This window comes from Sander lucioperca, chromosome 19, assembly GCF_008315115.2.
Source record: "Sander lucioperca isolate FBNREF2018 chromosome 19, SLUC_FBN_1.2, whole genome shotgun sequence".
Taxonomy (NCBI): domain Eukaryota; kingdom Metazoa; phylum Chordata; class Actinopteri; order Perciformes; family Percidae; genus Sander; species Sander lucioperca.
This window is the reverse complement of record NC_050191.1, coordinates 29,304,812-29,318,223: the sequence shown is the minus strand read 5'-3', so window position 1 is coordinate 29,318,223 and position 13,412 is coordinate 29,304,812. Positions and strand designations below refer to the sequence as shown.

The 13,412-nt window shown below is 41.0% G+C and overlaps 1 protein-coding gene across 5 annotated transcripts in view; it reads right to left on the bottom strand.

The window, feature by feature from the left end:
* LOC116045403 (sorting nexin-14-like) overlaps window positions 1-3,525 on the bottom strand; it is a 47,822-nt gene extending 44,297 nt beyond the window's left edge. For 3 of the 5 annotated variants that reach the window (XM_031293045.2, XM_035995077.1, XM_035995076.1), the window contains exons 1-4: window positions 3,212-3,519; window positions 2,933-3,089; window positions 1,317-1,437; window positions 246-319 (exon numbers count right to left, since the gene is read on the bottom strand). In XM_031293045.2, the coding sequence (XP_031148905.1) occupies window positions 246-319; window positions 1,317-1,437; window positions 2,933-3,069 (332 nt within the window). In that variant the 5' untranslated portion in view covers window positions 3,070-3,089; window positions 3,212-3,519. Of the gene's footprint in view, window positions 1-245; window positions 320-1,316; window positions 1,438-2,932; window positions 3,090-3,211 lie in introns of all 5 variants that reach the window. The other 2 variants (XM_035995075.1, XM_035995078.1) reach the window with 2 other exon arrangements.
* Window positions 3,526-13,412: the final 9,887 nt, after the last annotated feature.

Here is a 13,412-nt window from a genome sequence, read left to right as displayed (position 1 = left end):
AGTTTTTGTCTCCTTTTTCCATCATCATCTAAATCTTTTCCAGGTCCAAGTCTGTAGTTTAGTAAATCTATCTCTGACATCGCTGTATTCTTCCTCTTCATAGAGACTTGTTTTTTCTACCAAATATTATTTGCGCTGGTTAGAGGGTACATGGCTTAGAAAAAACTGTTCAAAGGGGGAACATTATTGAAAAAAGCTTGAGAACCACTGCTATAACACATCGCTCAGAGCTGATTTTAACGTACCGGTGACGGTTGCACTTGATCTTCCCACAGACGGCACAGCTGTGGCCCAGAGGAAACAACTCCTGCTCCTGCCGCTGTTGGAGGAAGAAAAAGATCCACGCATATCCTCAATCTGTTATATCACACACTATAAACTCAGGGTTTATCCCAGAAAAGTTGTTTAGCCCGGTGGCAAGTGGGCCTGGCTGGGGGGGCGGTCCCAGACCGATGGCGGCTTTAATGTAGAGCCCACTAGTTTCTGTGATAACAGAATCGCGAAATCGAGAATTTAAAAAAGCTTTAAGACAGATTCCATAGGGCCGTACATTAAGTCAGTGCTAAAAGATAACCTGAGATTTGAAAATATGACTACGTCTACGTTTCAAACTGAGCCGCCCCGCTGTAACTGTAGTTTAAAAAACGTCTTAAAAATACATTACAACAAAATCCCAGAGATGTAGGCCTGGTGGGGTGTAGTCTCGCATTGCCAGACCTTCCTCCACAGCGCTGCAGAGGAAGGTCTGACTAGTCCACACGGCATTCCTGGATGGGAGAAAAACGTGCTCTGGTTTATTGGCATTTCTTGCGTCATCTTGGGACGGATGGAGCCACGGTGCCTCTGCAAAATAGCCTCAGGAAGGAACTTGTTTTGGTGGAACATTTGTACGTTCAAAAGTTCAAAAATGTTTTAGTCGTGCAACAGAAAACTGAGATTGGACAGATAGTCTAGCTAGCTGTCTGGATTTACCCTGCAGAGATCTGAGGAGCAGTTAACCATAGTCCTCACAAATCCACCGGAGGTTAGAACGCCGACACAAAGAAAGAGGAAGGGGACGGACATCCGGACGAAAAAGAGGGACAACCGACAGATCTTCCGGCAGCAACGGAGCAATCCCAGAAGTGGAACATCGTGGATATAGACTAAGTGGGAGGTAACTTAGGCCCGGTGGGCCACTGGGCTTGCAATACACTGGTGGGAAACCCTGAAACTCCACACTTGATCTGTGTGTGCAAACACAACACTGCTCCATGAATTGATATCAAACAGGCTTCACGTACGTCGCAGCCAAATGTGTCGGACGTCTGACTTACTTTCTTCCTCGGCTTCACGGTGAAGAAGATATTCGGGACAAGGGACTCCGGTCTGAGGGAGCAATAGAAAGTGGCGACGCCAGCCAGGAAGGACCAGAAGACCATCAGGATGTGGATATACCTGGAGGGAGATTATTATACAGAATCAAATAAGATAACTGAGTATCAGTGTTAAATGTATGGCTCCTCTCAGCGTTTGTATTTGACTTTTAGATAAGTTGTAGCTCATATTGGCCCTTCCTAGGAGCCACATTGCGTCTCTTGTTTTTGAAAAATCGATTGATCATTTCAGTCATGTTTCACGCCAAAATAGCGACGGGAAAATGCTACACATTCTCAGGTTCCAGCTTCTCTTCGTCTTAAGCTACATTCACATCGCTACGTTTTGGTTTTAAAAACAAACATCTTCTGCTGTATTTAGACTGGTCAAATTAGGACAAGATTACACCCCCCCCCTTACCACCCAGCTCTGTTTTAGATTGATTAGATTATTTTATTTTGAAAATCCAAAAAGTGGAAATTTCCCTTTTTGTTTTTGTCGTTTTCAGATTTTTTTTTTCACACATCCAGACCACATCATACCCAATATAGACCCAGCAACAGCTTTTAATTACATAAGTTAATACTTTTTCACACTTCCGGTGAAACAAAAAAAATAATAATTTCACAGAGTTGTAAACACGTTGATTTCCCATTGCAGTGTATTGTGAATGACATCAACTGACAGGAAGTTAAAAGGATAATTTTGTTTTGTTTTTCAACCTGGACCCTATGTTCCTATGTGTTTGTGTCTAAGTGAGTGATTGGAACAACAATCTTTGAAACTGGTCCAGTATTAAGCGTGAACACTGTGACAGACCGGGCTGCAATGTAACCCTATTGGGCAAACGTGCATCGTCAATTTGGTCCACTAAAGTAAAAGTGCATTATTTTAGCGCTGACAGACTCAGATTATTATTCTAAGTGTCTGACAACATTATGAAAGGATCCCTACAGAGATAGACCTTTAAAACCTCTTTAAGACCTTTCTGTTTAACTAGAAACAGCTCTGAAGTCGCTAGCTCTAAACTCACCAGACTCCATTTAAAAAACCAATACTTTTAGCGTGTATAGAGCCAACATATTTTCACATGTAAATTGGTAAACTATGTTTTTATTTCAACCAAAACTAGAGTTGTGATGGTTTGAAAAGTGGAAAGACGACCCAAACGGCTTTTCATAGTTTTATTTTGTTACTGCTGACTTTGAATGAAGTGTATTTTACGATGCTAGAATGATTGTTTATTTACATGGAGTCTGGTGGGTTTAGCGAACGCAATTTCGCGGATGTTTTTATGTTTAAAAAAAGGATCTTGCTCTTTAACAGAAAGGTCGACCTCCTTAGAAATCCTTTCCATAATGTTGACAGACACTTAGAATATTAATCTGAGCCTGTCAGCGGAAAAACAAGTAATTTTGTGAAGGTAAATACAAGCTGGACAATATCCTATTAACTTACATTGTAAGGTCCCTGATAAGACTACAGCAGCAGGCACGCATCACATGACTCACTCAGTGTTCAGAGATAATCTGACACTCTCTAGCCCTGAAAACACTGGTTTGTCTTTGTTTTTTACCTGTTGAGCAGCACAGTCAGTGCGACCATAGACAGCAGCAGAAAGCAGATGACTGGATACTGACGTCCAGCTTCTCTCAGGACGTCAATCTTCAGTCTCCGTTTCAAAGTCTCCAAATACGTTACGATACCTGCCATCCTTTCTTTTCAAAGTACGCCTGTTGACACATAGACATTTCATATAACAAGCTAACACTAAAAATGGATGTTTATGTCTGTTTTAATTGATTATACCGAATAAAAGTCAGGTTAAGCGTTTAAAATGTAAGTTTAAACTTACGTCGACGACAGTTAGCCAGAGTTAGCTAGCTAGCTAGCTGACTTATCTTAGCTAACCGTTGACGCTAACAGTTGACGTTACTTTTTTTTTTTAAAAGGCAGACTTACAAAAACTGCCGGAGCACCTCTTCATATAAAACACCACATTGTATCCACCAGCACAGTCTCCGTCTGTTGGCCAGACTTTAGTCCCAAACTCAAGTTTCCAAAAGTTTTTACTTCATGTTTTCCTTCTTTTTTTTTGAAAGTCCCGAGCGACTTCTCTGACAGATGGAATGTTTTCTAATCCGACGCAGGGTTGCCAGATCCGTCAAAGACCCACGTAAATTAGTCGCGGTTTGTTAAAGGGCCAGTAGGCGATTTAAATACCGACCTCTGTGCAATTCGTAGGCTATTGGGGTTGTGCAATATGTTAGTTGTGCAATACGTAGGCTATTTAGGTTGTGCATTTTGTCATTTTGTGCAATATGTACAGGGTTGTTCAATTAAAAACTGCCACTGAAAGGAGTTAATGTGCTTACTATATATGTACCTGTCTAATGTATATGAGAGTATTACTATATAGGTACCTGTCTAATGTATATGAGAGTATTACTATATAGGTACCTGTCTAATGTATATGAGAGTATTACTATATATGTACCTGTCTAATGTATATGAGAGTATTACTATATAGGTACCTGTCTAATGTATATGAGAGTATGTGTTGAGAGATGCTAATTTTCTGTATTCTGTGTTGTCTTTGTAAAGCTGCAGAACGGACAGAGTCCAAAACTAATTTCCCTTCAGGGACAATAAAGTATATCTTATCTCTTTGTTCTTCTTGTTTAATTCATTTATACAAGTTACACACGAAGAAGAAATGTCCGTAGATTTATGATTTTTATACAGACTAAATGTGTACTAAGTTAAGGGCTGCCTGCAACTACTGAAATGAAATATGAAAATGAAATATTTTTCAATGTTTTTTGAGTGTTAATGTTCAATTAATAGGTGGATTATTTGTAAAATGTCAGAAAAAAAGTGAACAGTTACAATCATACACATAACATCTTTAGATATTGCTTGTTTTGTCCAATTAAAATAAAAGATTGTGTATTTTTTTAAAGGGGGATATCAGCAAATCATCACACTGGAGGAGCTACAATCAGAGAATATTTGGTATTTTTTTCCTTTAAAAAAATTGCTTTTGAAAGGATTTTATTTTCATTTAAACTATTTAAGCATCTCTCTTTCTTTTTCTTTAAGTATTGCTGTTCTGTTTTGCTAGCGTTATTCTAAAATCATCAACTTGTTTGATTAAACTGTCTCACAGAGAGACATAAACGTGTATTTGACTAAGCAGACATGGCAACCCTAAATCCAAACAACGTCATTTCCGGTGGTTTTTAAGGCGCGTCACTGACTAGAATTTACAAATAAATATTAATCCGTGAGACCACGTCACTAATCTAATGTAAAATCTCTTTCATTTGACCATTTGTGATAAACGTGTGGTCTGTAGACGTTTTAATAAGCAGTTAGTCTTCATGTTAAAGGGCCAGTACGATTTAATAAAGTAATAGTAGTAATTGAGAATGTGTTAGTGTATGTGCATATGTGTATGCGTGTGTATGTATGTATATATATATATGTATGTATATATATATATATATATATATATATATATATGTATACGTATGTATGTATGTATATTTGTATCTTCTTACTCTGTATGCTTATGTATGTATGTACGTGCGTACGTATGTATGTATGTTTGTATATGTATATGGATGTGTATGTGTATATATGTGTATATCTATCTTTTTACTCTATGCTGCTATTTGGAGAGGATTGCTCCAACAGAATTTCGTTGTATCGTAAACAATGACAATAAAGATCTATCTAATACATAATAGTAATCTAAACTACCTTAATATTTCGGTTTTATTTGACAATTTTTGTCTATAAGTTTAAGGAAATCCAATTTAAACATTTTAGAACAGGAGTGGTGAACTCAACTTCTCTTAAGGGCCAGACGTGTAGGTTTATTAACATGCAAAGTCAAATATGCCGAGAATGTCCGAAAACGTGACAAAAAAGCGTTGAAAAAGGCACCAGAGCAATTGGAAATAGTGTTAAAAATGACAGAAAAAGTGCCAAAATCTGAAGAAAAAGCTGACTAACTGTAGAAAAGACAACAAAAACATCAAAATTGCGCCAAATCTTTAGAAAAAAAAACCCCAAAACATCTAAAAAAATTAAAATGATTACTTTTTTATTCTACACTTTTGTCTTTTCCAGATGTTTGGTGATTTTGTTTGATGTTTTTGAAGCGTTTTCCAACATTTGTCACTTTTTTTCAACATTTTTATAAATTCTTTTCAAATGCTATAAAATTAAACACCCAAATTCAATGAAAGTAGTGAACTGATCATTTATTTAACTTGTGAGGAGCGTCGTATGGAACCATCCACATTTTTTATTTGACAATTTGGTTAAAAAGAAAACCCAAATTTCTGATATATAAACTTTTTGGAACAACAGGAGGGTTAAAGTGAAGCCAAAATGTGTAAAACTAATTAGAAAAGTGCACTAGTAAACATTTCTTTAACTCTAAAGTGTGTAGGTTTTAACTGTACGTTATTTAAAGCTACGTTGTGTAAGAATTTCTACCATCTAGCGGTGAAATTGTATATGACAACCAACTGAATATTACTTTCTAGCCCTTCCTCCTATGGTGGCCAAACCCAAAATGATCTCTCAGTATCTCCATGGTTTACACTCAGCTGTTCTAGCCGCTCCAATATTAACTTTGGTCTTGTTGCTTTGCCTGTCGCGTTGTCGTTTTAATTCTCTTTTTCGCTTCCCTGGCGAGTAATCTCCCTCTGGCATTCGTCACAGTGCCAATAGGTGTAATCAGCCGTCGGACTGTCTGGCGAGGTCGGTGACTCGAGTCTGTTCTGTGTGTCCCGTGCCTTCGGCCGTCCGAGGAGCCGTCGGCCTTCATTTTGGCCGACCTGACATGTTCAGTCGGAGACAGGGCAGTCTGGACTGATGAAAATCTTTTAAACTGACCTTTGTTGATCTGAAATGAAGACAGATTCAGCAACTGCACGGCCTATTTCTTGCTTAAAATGTTTTCAGAAACACGTTCCGGTGAACTATTTTAGTACAATATGAGATCGTATTCTGAACGAGCCGCCATGACAGTCTGGCTGTGAATTTCCGGAGAAAAAAGAACCACGTGACGCGTTCGTCCAATCAGCTGCCGGTTTTCATTTTCTGGGAAACAATCAGACTGTTAATGGAAACAATACAGAGCAGCGCCGCCTGCTGCTATGGAGACGTATTACGTTTCGCGCACGTGCAGAGCGTACGCTCAAGTCGGCGTCTCCTCAGTGTGTTTTGAGGCATATTTTGGACCTCAGGGACCCGACTGATCAGTTCGACTGGCTTTACTGCCGACGGTCGGCCGTCTGGTTGGTGTGTCAGGGCCCTAAGAGGGCGAAAGACGGAGGTATGTCCCTCTTGGGCTAATGTATTTTAAAGAGCCCCTATTATGCTTTTTGGGGATTTTTTTCCATCTATTAGTGTGTTATATAGTTTTTTGTGTATGTAATAGATGTATAAAGTGAAAAACTTAGGTACCTAACTGCTTCTCAACTGCCTAAAAACGTCTCGCCCACATTCCTGTTTGAAATTCCTCAATTAGTGATGCCACTGATTGAGAATGCCAGCCCAGTTTTTCATGTGCTGCCCATAGATGCTGCCTGAGAAAGCACACAATTGTTTGAATTTGGTTGACCAATCACAACAGAGTGGGCCAGCTGACCGGGCCTTTCGGGAAGGCGGGCCAAGAGCTCAAACAGTGTTTCAGGCAAAGGAGCTGCAGCAATGAGCAGTATGAGAAACGTGTTTTTTGAACATCAAAGCATAGTAAACTTATTCTAGTAGACCCCAAGACTGCAAATATGATGCTGAAAAGGAGTATAACAGGGACTCTTTAAAGATGGAGGCATTACATGGCGGCAGTCGTTCGAGCGAGTCGCTCGTATGTATTCTGAATGATTCCAAATGTCAGATTCTACGCTTACGAGAATACTTTGATTAGTTGGAAGTAATTACACATGAATGAGCTCATATTTGTGAAAGAACAAAAGGGGTTTTTGCTAAGAATCAACTCAAAAAATTACACAATGTAGGTTTAAAATATCCTGAAATACATTCATGAAGCTTCAGAGTCCATGATGCAAATCATACGAACATATTCACAAGAACTTGACATTAGCTTTACAATAATAACACAAAAACCCCGAATCAAAGTCAATAACTTTATTAGAAAAATAGGTTTAACTCACCTCACTGTACAGTATAAAACAATTCATTTGCAAGAATGCAAACACACTTGTTAGCAAAAAAATAAAAACAATTCTTGACCCTAAAATTGGGGATCCAACATGAGTCAAAACTAGTATTAAAAACAAAAACAAAAGTCAATCTGGCTCTTTTTTTTCTTTCTTTCTTTTTACAAACTGGATAAAACGAGATAAACAACAAGCTGCACAATCGTTTTTCTGAACTGGAAGATTGCTAAATGTGAGTCATATTCAAAGACACAGCGTTTCATGGCATATGTCACAACAAGGCAACAACAAAAGGACTATACAACAGTAAATGATGCTTAAGAACAAGAGCTTAAAGGAGAAATCCACATACTGCAACACGTACGTGGACAGAATAATCCCCAACCAATCCATCTGGGACGTACCACTCCAGTGTTTAAAACACACCAATGAGCACACAGGACGTCACTTTGGGTTCACCCTGGGGGAGGGAGGGGGAGAGAAAGAGAGGTAGGGAAGGAGGGGGAGGGAGAGAAGGAGGGGGAGAGAAAGAGAGGGAGGGAGAGAGAGGGAGAGAGAGGGAGGGAAGGGGGAGAGAGAGGGAGGGAGGGAGAGAAGGAGGAGGAGAGAAAGAGAGGGAGGGAGGGAGAGAGAGAGAGAGAGAGGGAGGGAGGGAGAGGAAGGGGGAGAGAGAGGGGGAGGGAGACGGAAAGAGAGGAAGGGGGAAAGAGAGGAAGGGGGAGGGAGAGGGAAAGAGAGGGGGAGGGTGAGGGAAAGAGAGGAAGGGGGTGAGATGGGGAGGGAGAGGGAAAGAGAGGGAGAGAAGGGGGAGAGAGAGAGGGTGAGGGAAAGCGAGGGAGAGAGAGAGAGGGGGAGAGAGGAAGGGGGAGAGAGGGGGAGAGAGAGAGGGAAAGAGAGGAAGGGGGAGAGAGGGGGAGGGAGAGGGAAAGAGAGGAAGGGGGAGAGAGGGAAAGAGAGGAAGGGGGAGGGAGAGGGAAAGAGAGGGGGAGAGAGGAGAGAAGGGGGAGGGTGAGGGAAAGAGAGGAAGGGGGTGAGATGGGGAGGGAGAGAGAGGGAGAGAAGGGGGAGAGAGAGGGGAGGGAGAGGGAAAGAGGGAGAGAGAGAGGGGGAGGGTGAGGGAAAGAGAGATAGGGAGGGAGAGAGAGGGAGAGGGAAAGAGAGGAAGGGGGTGAGATGGGGAGGGAGAGAAGGGGGAGAGAGGGGGGGGAGGGTGAGGGAAAGAGAAAGGGAGAGAGAGGGGGAGAGAGAGACATACGCTACTCCAGTGTTTAAAACGCACTGAGGGAGTAACTTTGGGTCCACCCTGGGGGGGGAATGGGAAATTTCTCTTTATTGGAATCGTTTGGAAAATTGAAGTTTTCGATCCGATCACGGGTTCAACGTTTAACACACGCAAGTTCTGGTTTCCGTAGCGGCCGTCGTAGCGCCAGGCGCTTGTTGTGTGACAAAACCGTAAATCACTTTTCAAGTGTTCCTCTGATCTGTGAAATAAGCACGTGACCCGTTTGGACTCCAACCCTCAAACGATGGGAACTGAAGAACTTCTTGGAACTAGTGTTGGTGGGGAGAAGACGGTGCTGTTTGGTACGGGAGACGGATCTAATAGGCATCAAGGGAAAAACCCAAGGCACTCGTCTTACGGAACGATGTTAACCCTCCTGTTGTCTCTGGGTCAAAGTTGACCCGTTTTGAAAGTTTCTTTATCAGAAAATTTGGGTTTCTTTCAACCACATTGTCAAAAAAAATAAAAAAAATAACGTGGATGGTTCCGTAAAATAAATGATCAGTTCACTACTTTCATTGAATTGGGGTGTGTTATTAAATTTTATATCATTTTGAAGAACAAAAAAACATTGAAAAAATGGACAAAATGTCAAAAAAAAAAAAAAAAAAAAGATTTTAAAAAGTGGGGGAAAAGAACAAAAACGTCAAAAAAAACCCCGCAAAAACGTCGGGAAAAGTGACAAAGAAACGTGGAAAAAAAGTGACAAAAATGTCACTTTTTCAGTGAGGAAGTCTCGACCAATTTTAGTTTTAAATTTTGACCCAGAAAAACAAAAAGTTGCAGGTCGACGGGAAGACAACAGGGTTAAAATGCCTTTAAGAGAGAAGACACACCAGCCTGATAATCGGGCGTCGGGCCGTCTGGCGAGGTCCGTGACTCGAGACTGTTCGGTGTGTCCCGTGCCGTCGGCCGTCCGAAGAGCCGTCGGCCTTCATTTGGGCCGACCTGACATGCTCAGTCGGAGACAGGGCAGTCGGAGACAGGACAGTCGGGACTCACCCGGAAATGGCGAGCGGGATGAGCCTCTCAAAATCTGACGAAAATCTTTTAAACTGACCTTTGTTGATCTGAAATGAAGACAGATTCAGCAACTGCACGGCCTATTTCTCTCTTAAAATGTTTTCAGAAACACGTTCTGGTGAACTATTTTAGTCCAATATGAGATCGTATTCTGAACGAGCCGCCATGACAGTCTGGCTGTGAATTTCCGGAGAAAAAAGAACCACGTGATGCGTCCGTCCAATCAGCTGCCGGTTTTCATTTTCTGGGAAATAATCAGACTGTTAATGGAAACAATACAGAGCAGCGCCGCCTGCTGCTATGGAGACGTATTACGTTTCGCGAACGCGCAGAGCGTACGCTCAAGTCGGCGTCTCTTCAGTGTGTTCTGAGGCATATTTTGGACCTCGGGGACCCGACTGATCAGTTCGACTTGCTTTACTGCCGACGGTCGGCCGTCTGGTTGGTGTGTCAGGACCTTAATACAGGAGTGTCAAACTCAACTTCTCTAAGGGCTACACTGGAAAAAGAGAACGGCATCGAGGGCCCGACGTGAAGTTCATTGACGAGCTGTGATTTCATTGAAGTCAAAAATGTTGGAAAACAGGACAAAAACGTTGAAAGAAACAGAAAAATGTCGGAAATAGTGTTTAAAACTTCTGAAAAAGCTGCATAAATGTCACCAACACACAATTCCCTTAGCCCCTTGATTGTGTTTTATCAAGCTGTTTTTTTAATTTGGGCGGAATCTCTGACACTGCTTGTGTGGGTAATAATTTGTGAATCTTTATCTCTTAACAGCACTCTGCAGGTAAATTATTACGAACCGGCTGTAAAACTAAATGTGCTCAAAAATAAGTACGTCACCAAAAGAATGTTATTTTCCCCCAATGCTCGAGTACATTAGGATGGATTTGCTCCTTTAAGTTCTTAACATTTTGATTTCCATTATAATGTGTACACTGATAGTGAAAAAGACATGAATGGACACCAGTTTACTCTACAGAGAATATGTCACAACCACATATATGGCATGATAATCAGTCTACAGTGACATACAATGAGAAATGTATAATCGTGCTTTTGCAATGACAACTTTTTCCCACATCAGGTTTACTTTGATTCCTTAACTTTTCAGGACCTGCTTAAAGGGTAACCTGGACCCTATGTTCCTATGTGTAAGTGACTGATGGGAACAACAATCTTTGAAACTGGTCCAGTATTAAGTGTGAACACTGTGACAGACCATGCTGCAATGTAACCCTATCGGACAAATGTTCACCGTCAGTTAGCATCCACTAAAAGTTCTGTTTTTGCAGCTGACAGACTCAGATTATTATTCTAAGTGTCTGACAACATTATGAAAGGATCCCTACAGAGATAGACCTTTAAAACCTCTTTGAGACCTTCCCGTTCAACCAGAAAGAGCTCTATAGACGCTAGCGTTAAACCCACCAGACTCCATTTAAAAAAAACAGTACTTCTAGCGTGTATAGAGCCAACATATTTTCACATGTAAATCGGTAAACTGTGTGTTTATTTCAACCAAAACTAGAGTTGTGATGGTTGGAAAAGTGGAAAGACAACCCAAAACTGCTTTTCATAGTTTTATTTTGTTTCTGTCGACTTTGAATGAAGTGTACTTTACGATGCTAAAATTACTGCTTATTTACATGGAGTCTGGTGGGTTTAGCGAACGCAATTTCACGGATGTTTTTATGTTTAATAAAAGGATCTTGCTCTTTAACAGAAAGGTCGACCTCCTTAGAAATCCTTCTCATAATGTTGTCAGACACTTAGAATATTAATCTGAGCCTGTCAGCGGCAAAACCTGCACTTTTGTGAAGGTAAATACAAGCTGCACAATTGTCCTATTAACTTACATTGTAGCTTGTTTCTCCGCTGCCAACTGCAGCGATCTCTCTTAATACTGGACCAATGTCGAAGATTATTGTTCCCATCAGTCACTTAGACACAAACACATAGGAACATAGGATCCAGGTTGAAAAAAAACAAGTTACCCTTTAAGAGAGCCTATGTAAATAAAGTTGCATCATTGGATGTCAGTGGTCATCCATGAATGACCACTGACATCTCAGATGCGTGTGCAGAACAAACATCACTTTGCAGACACCCTTGCATCGATGGGTACAAACAGAAACATAAGACAGTTTTTCCCCATCTTGGAAGACAAAGGATGACTGTGGTTTCCAGGCATTTATGATTTTACAACAGAAAAACTACTTTCTGTCTGTAAACTACATTATCACTCATTTATCAAGACAGCAAGGCTTCTTCAGGCTCATTTTCAGAGGAGCTACAGTAGCTGCAGCCAACGTCAAGTCTCAACTGAGAGCTGAAAGTCATTATGTGCTCCGTCGTTGTTGCCTGTGTATATCTCTGAGGCTACATCTAGCATACTACGTTTTTATTTTTTATAAGTGGTGTTTTGAGACAAAGACAGACAGAGAGAGACAGAGAGACAGTCAGAACTGTAACTGAAAGGTATGTAAGCTACCTAAGCGCTAAGACTGACGGATGCATTAGAGACAGACAGTCAGAGAGACAGTCAAAGAGAGTCAGAAAGACAGTCAGAGAGAGACAGAACTGTAACCGAAAGGTATTTAAGCTACCTAACTTAACTGTGCTGGTTTTCAGTCCAACCAAACACAAGTTCCCCAATATAACATCAAGAAAATTATGATTACAAGATACAAATATCATACTTATCTGTATTTACAAGTCCGTCTACTGTTAGTGTACCAACAAATGTATATTTTGCAGAAGGGAAGAAAAGATACAAAGTGGAATATGACATTATTTTGATATAGTAATGCTACAATATGGAGGGAGAGAGACAAACGCATCCTCTTTAACGTGGCAAGAGATATTAGTTTCTCAAGCAAAACGTAGTAGTGTAGATGTAGCCTCAACTAAGAGCTAAAATTCATCAATTGCTATGTTGTTGCTGCCTGTGCATATCTCTGAGGTGGAGGAGTGAAAGTGCCTCAGTTTCCTTGAGTACAAAAGGGGGCAGAGCAGGCGAGTCCTCGAAACGGAGGTAGTTAACGGACCCATGGTGGTGCAAGTTCTTATAGAACCCTTTTCCTGGAATGCCCGACCTTCGAGAGAAGGTGATCGCACCTCAACACCATCTCCGATAATCGTAGATCATCACATATAGTCCATCGTAAAGATGTACTTTTAAGTCCAGTTCAGACCAAAGACTTGCGACGAGACAAAACCAGTTTTAGAACGTTTCAAGAAAAGTTGCAGCGGTCGGTCTGGATCGGCCCGTCTCAGCTTGACTCAAAAGAGCCGATGGCGTCGCTGTGACTCAGCTGGTGGAGTCTCCAGAGGCTGGTTTTAGAACGTAAGACATTTCCTGTTTCAACAGCCAATAGATAAGTCAGCTGGTGGAGTCTCCAGAGGCTGGTTTTAGAACGTAAGAGACGTCTCCTGTTTCAACAGCCAATAGAGAAGTCAGCTGGTGGAGTCAGCTATAAACTATAGTAATAAAATCATCCATAATCCATTTTATTTCTGTTACAGTTATGTGTCAGTTATGTGGT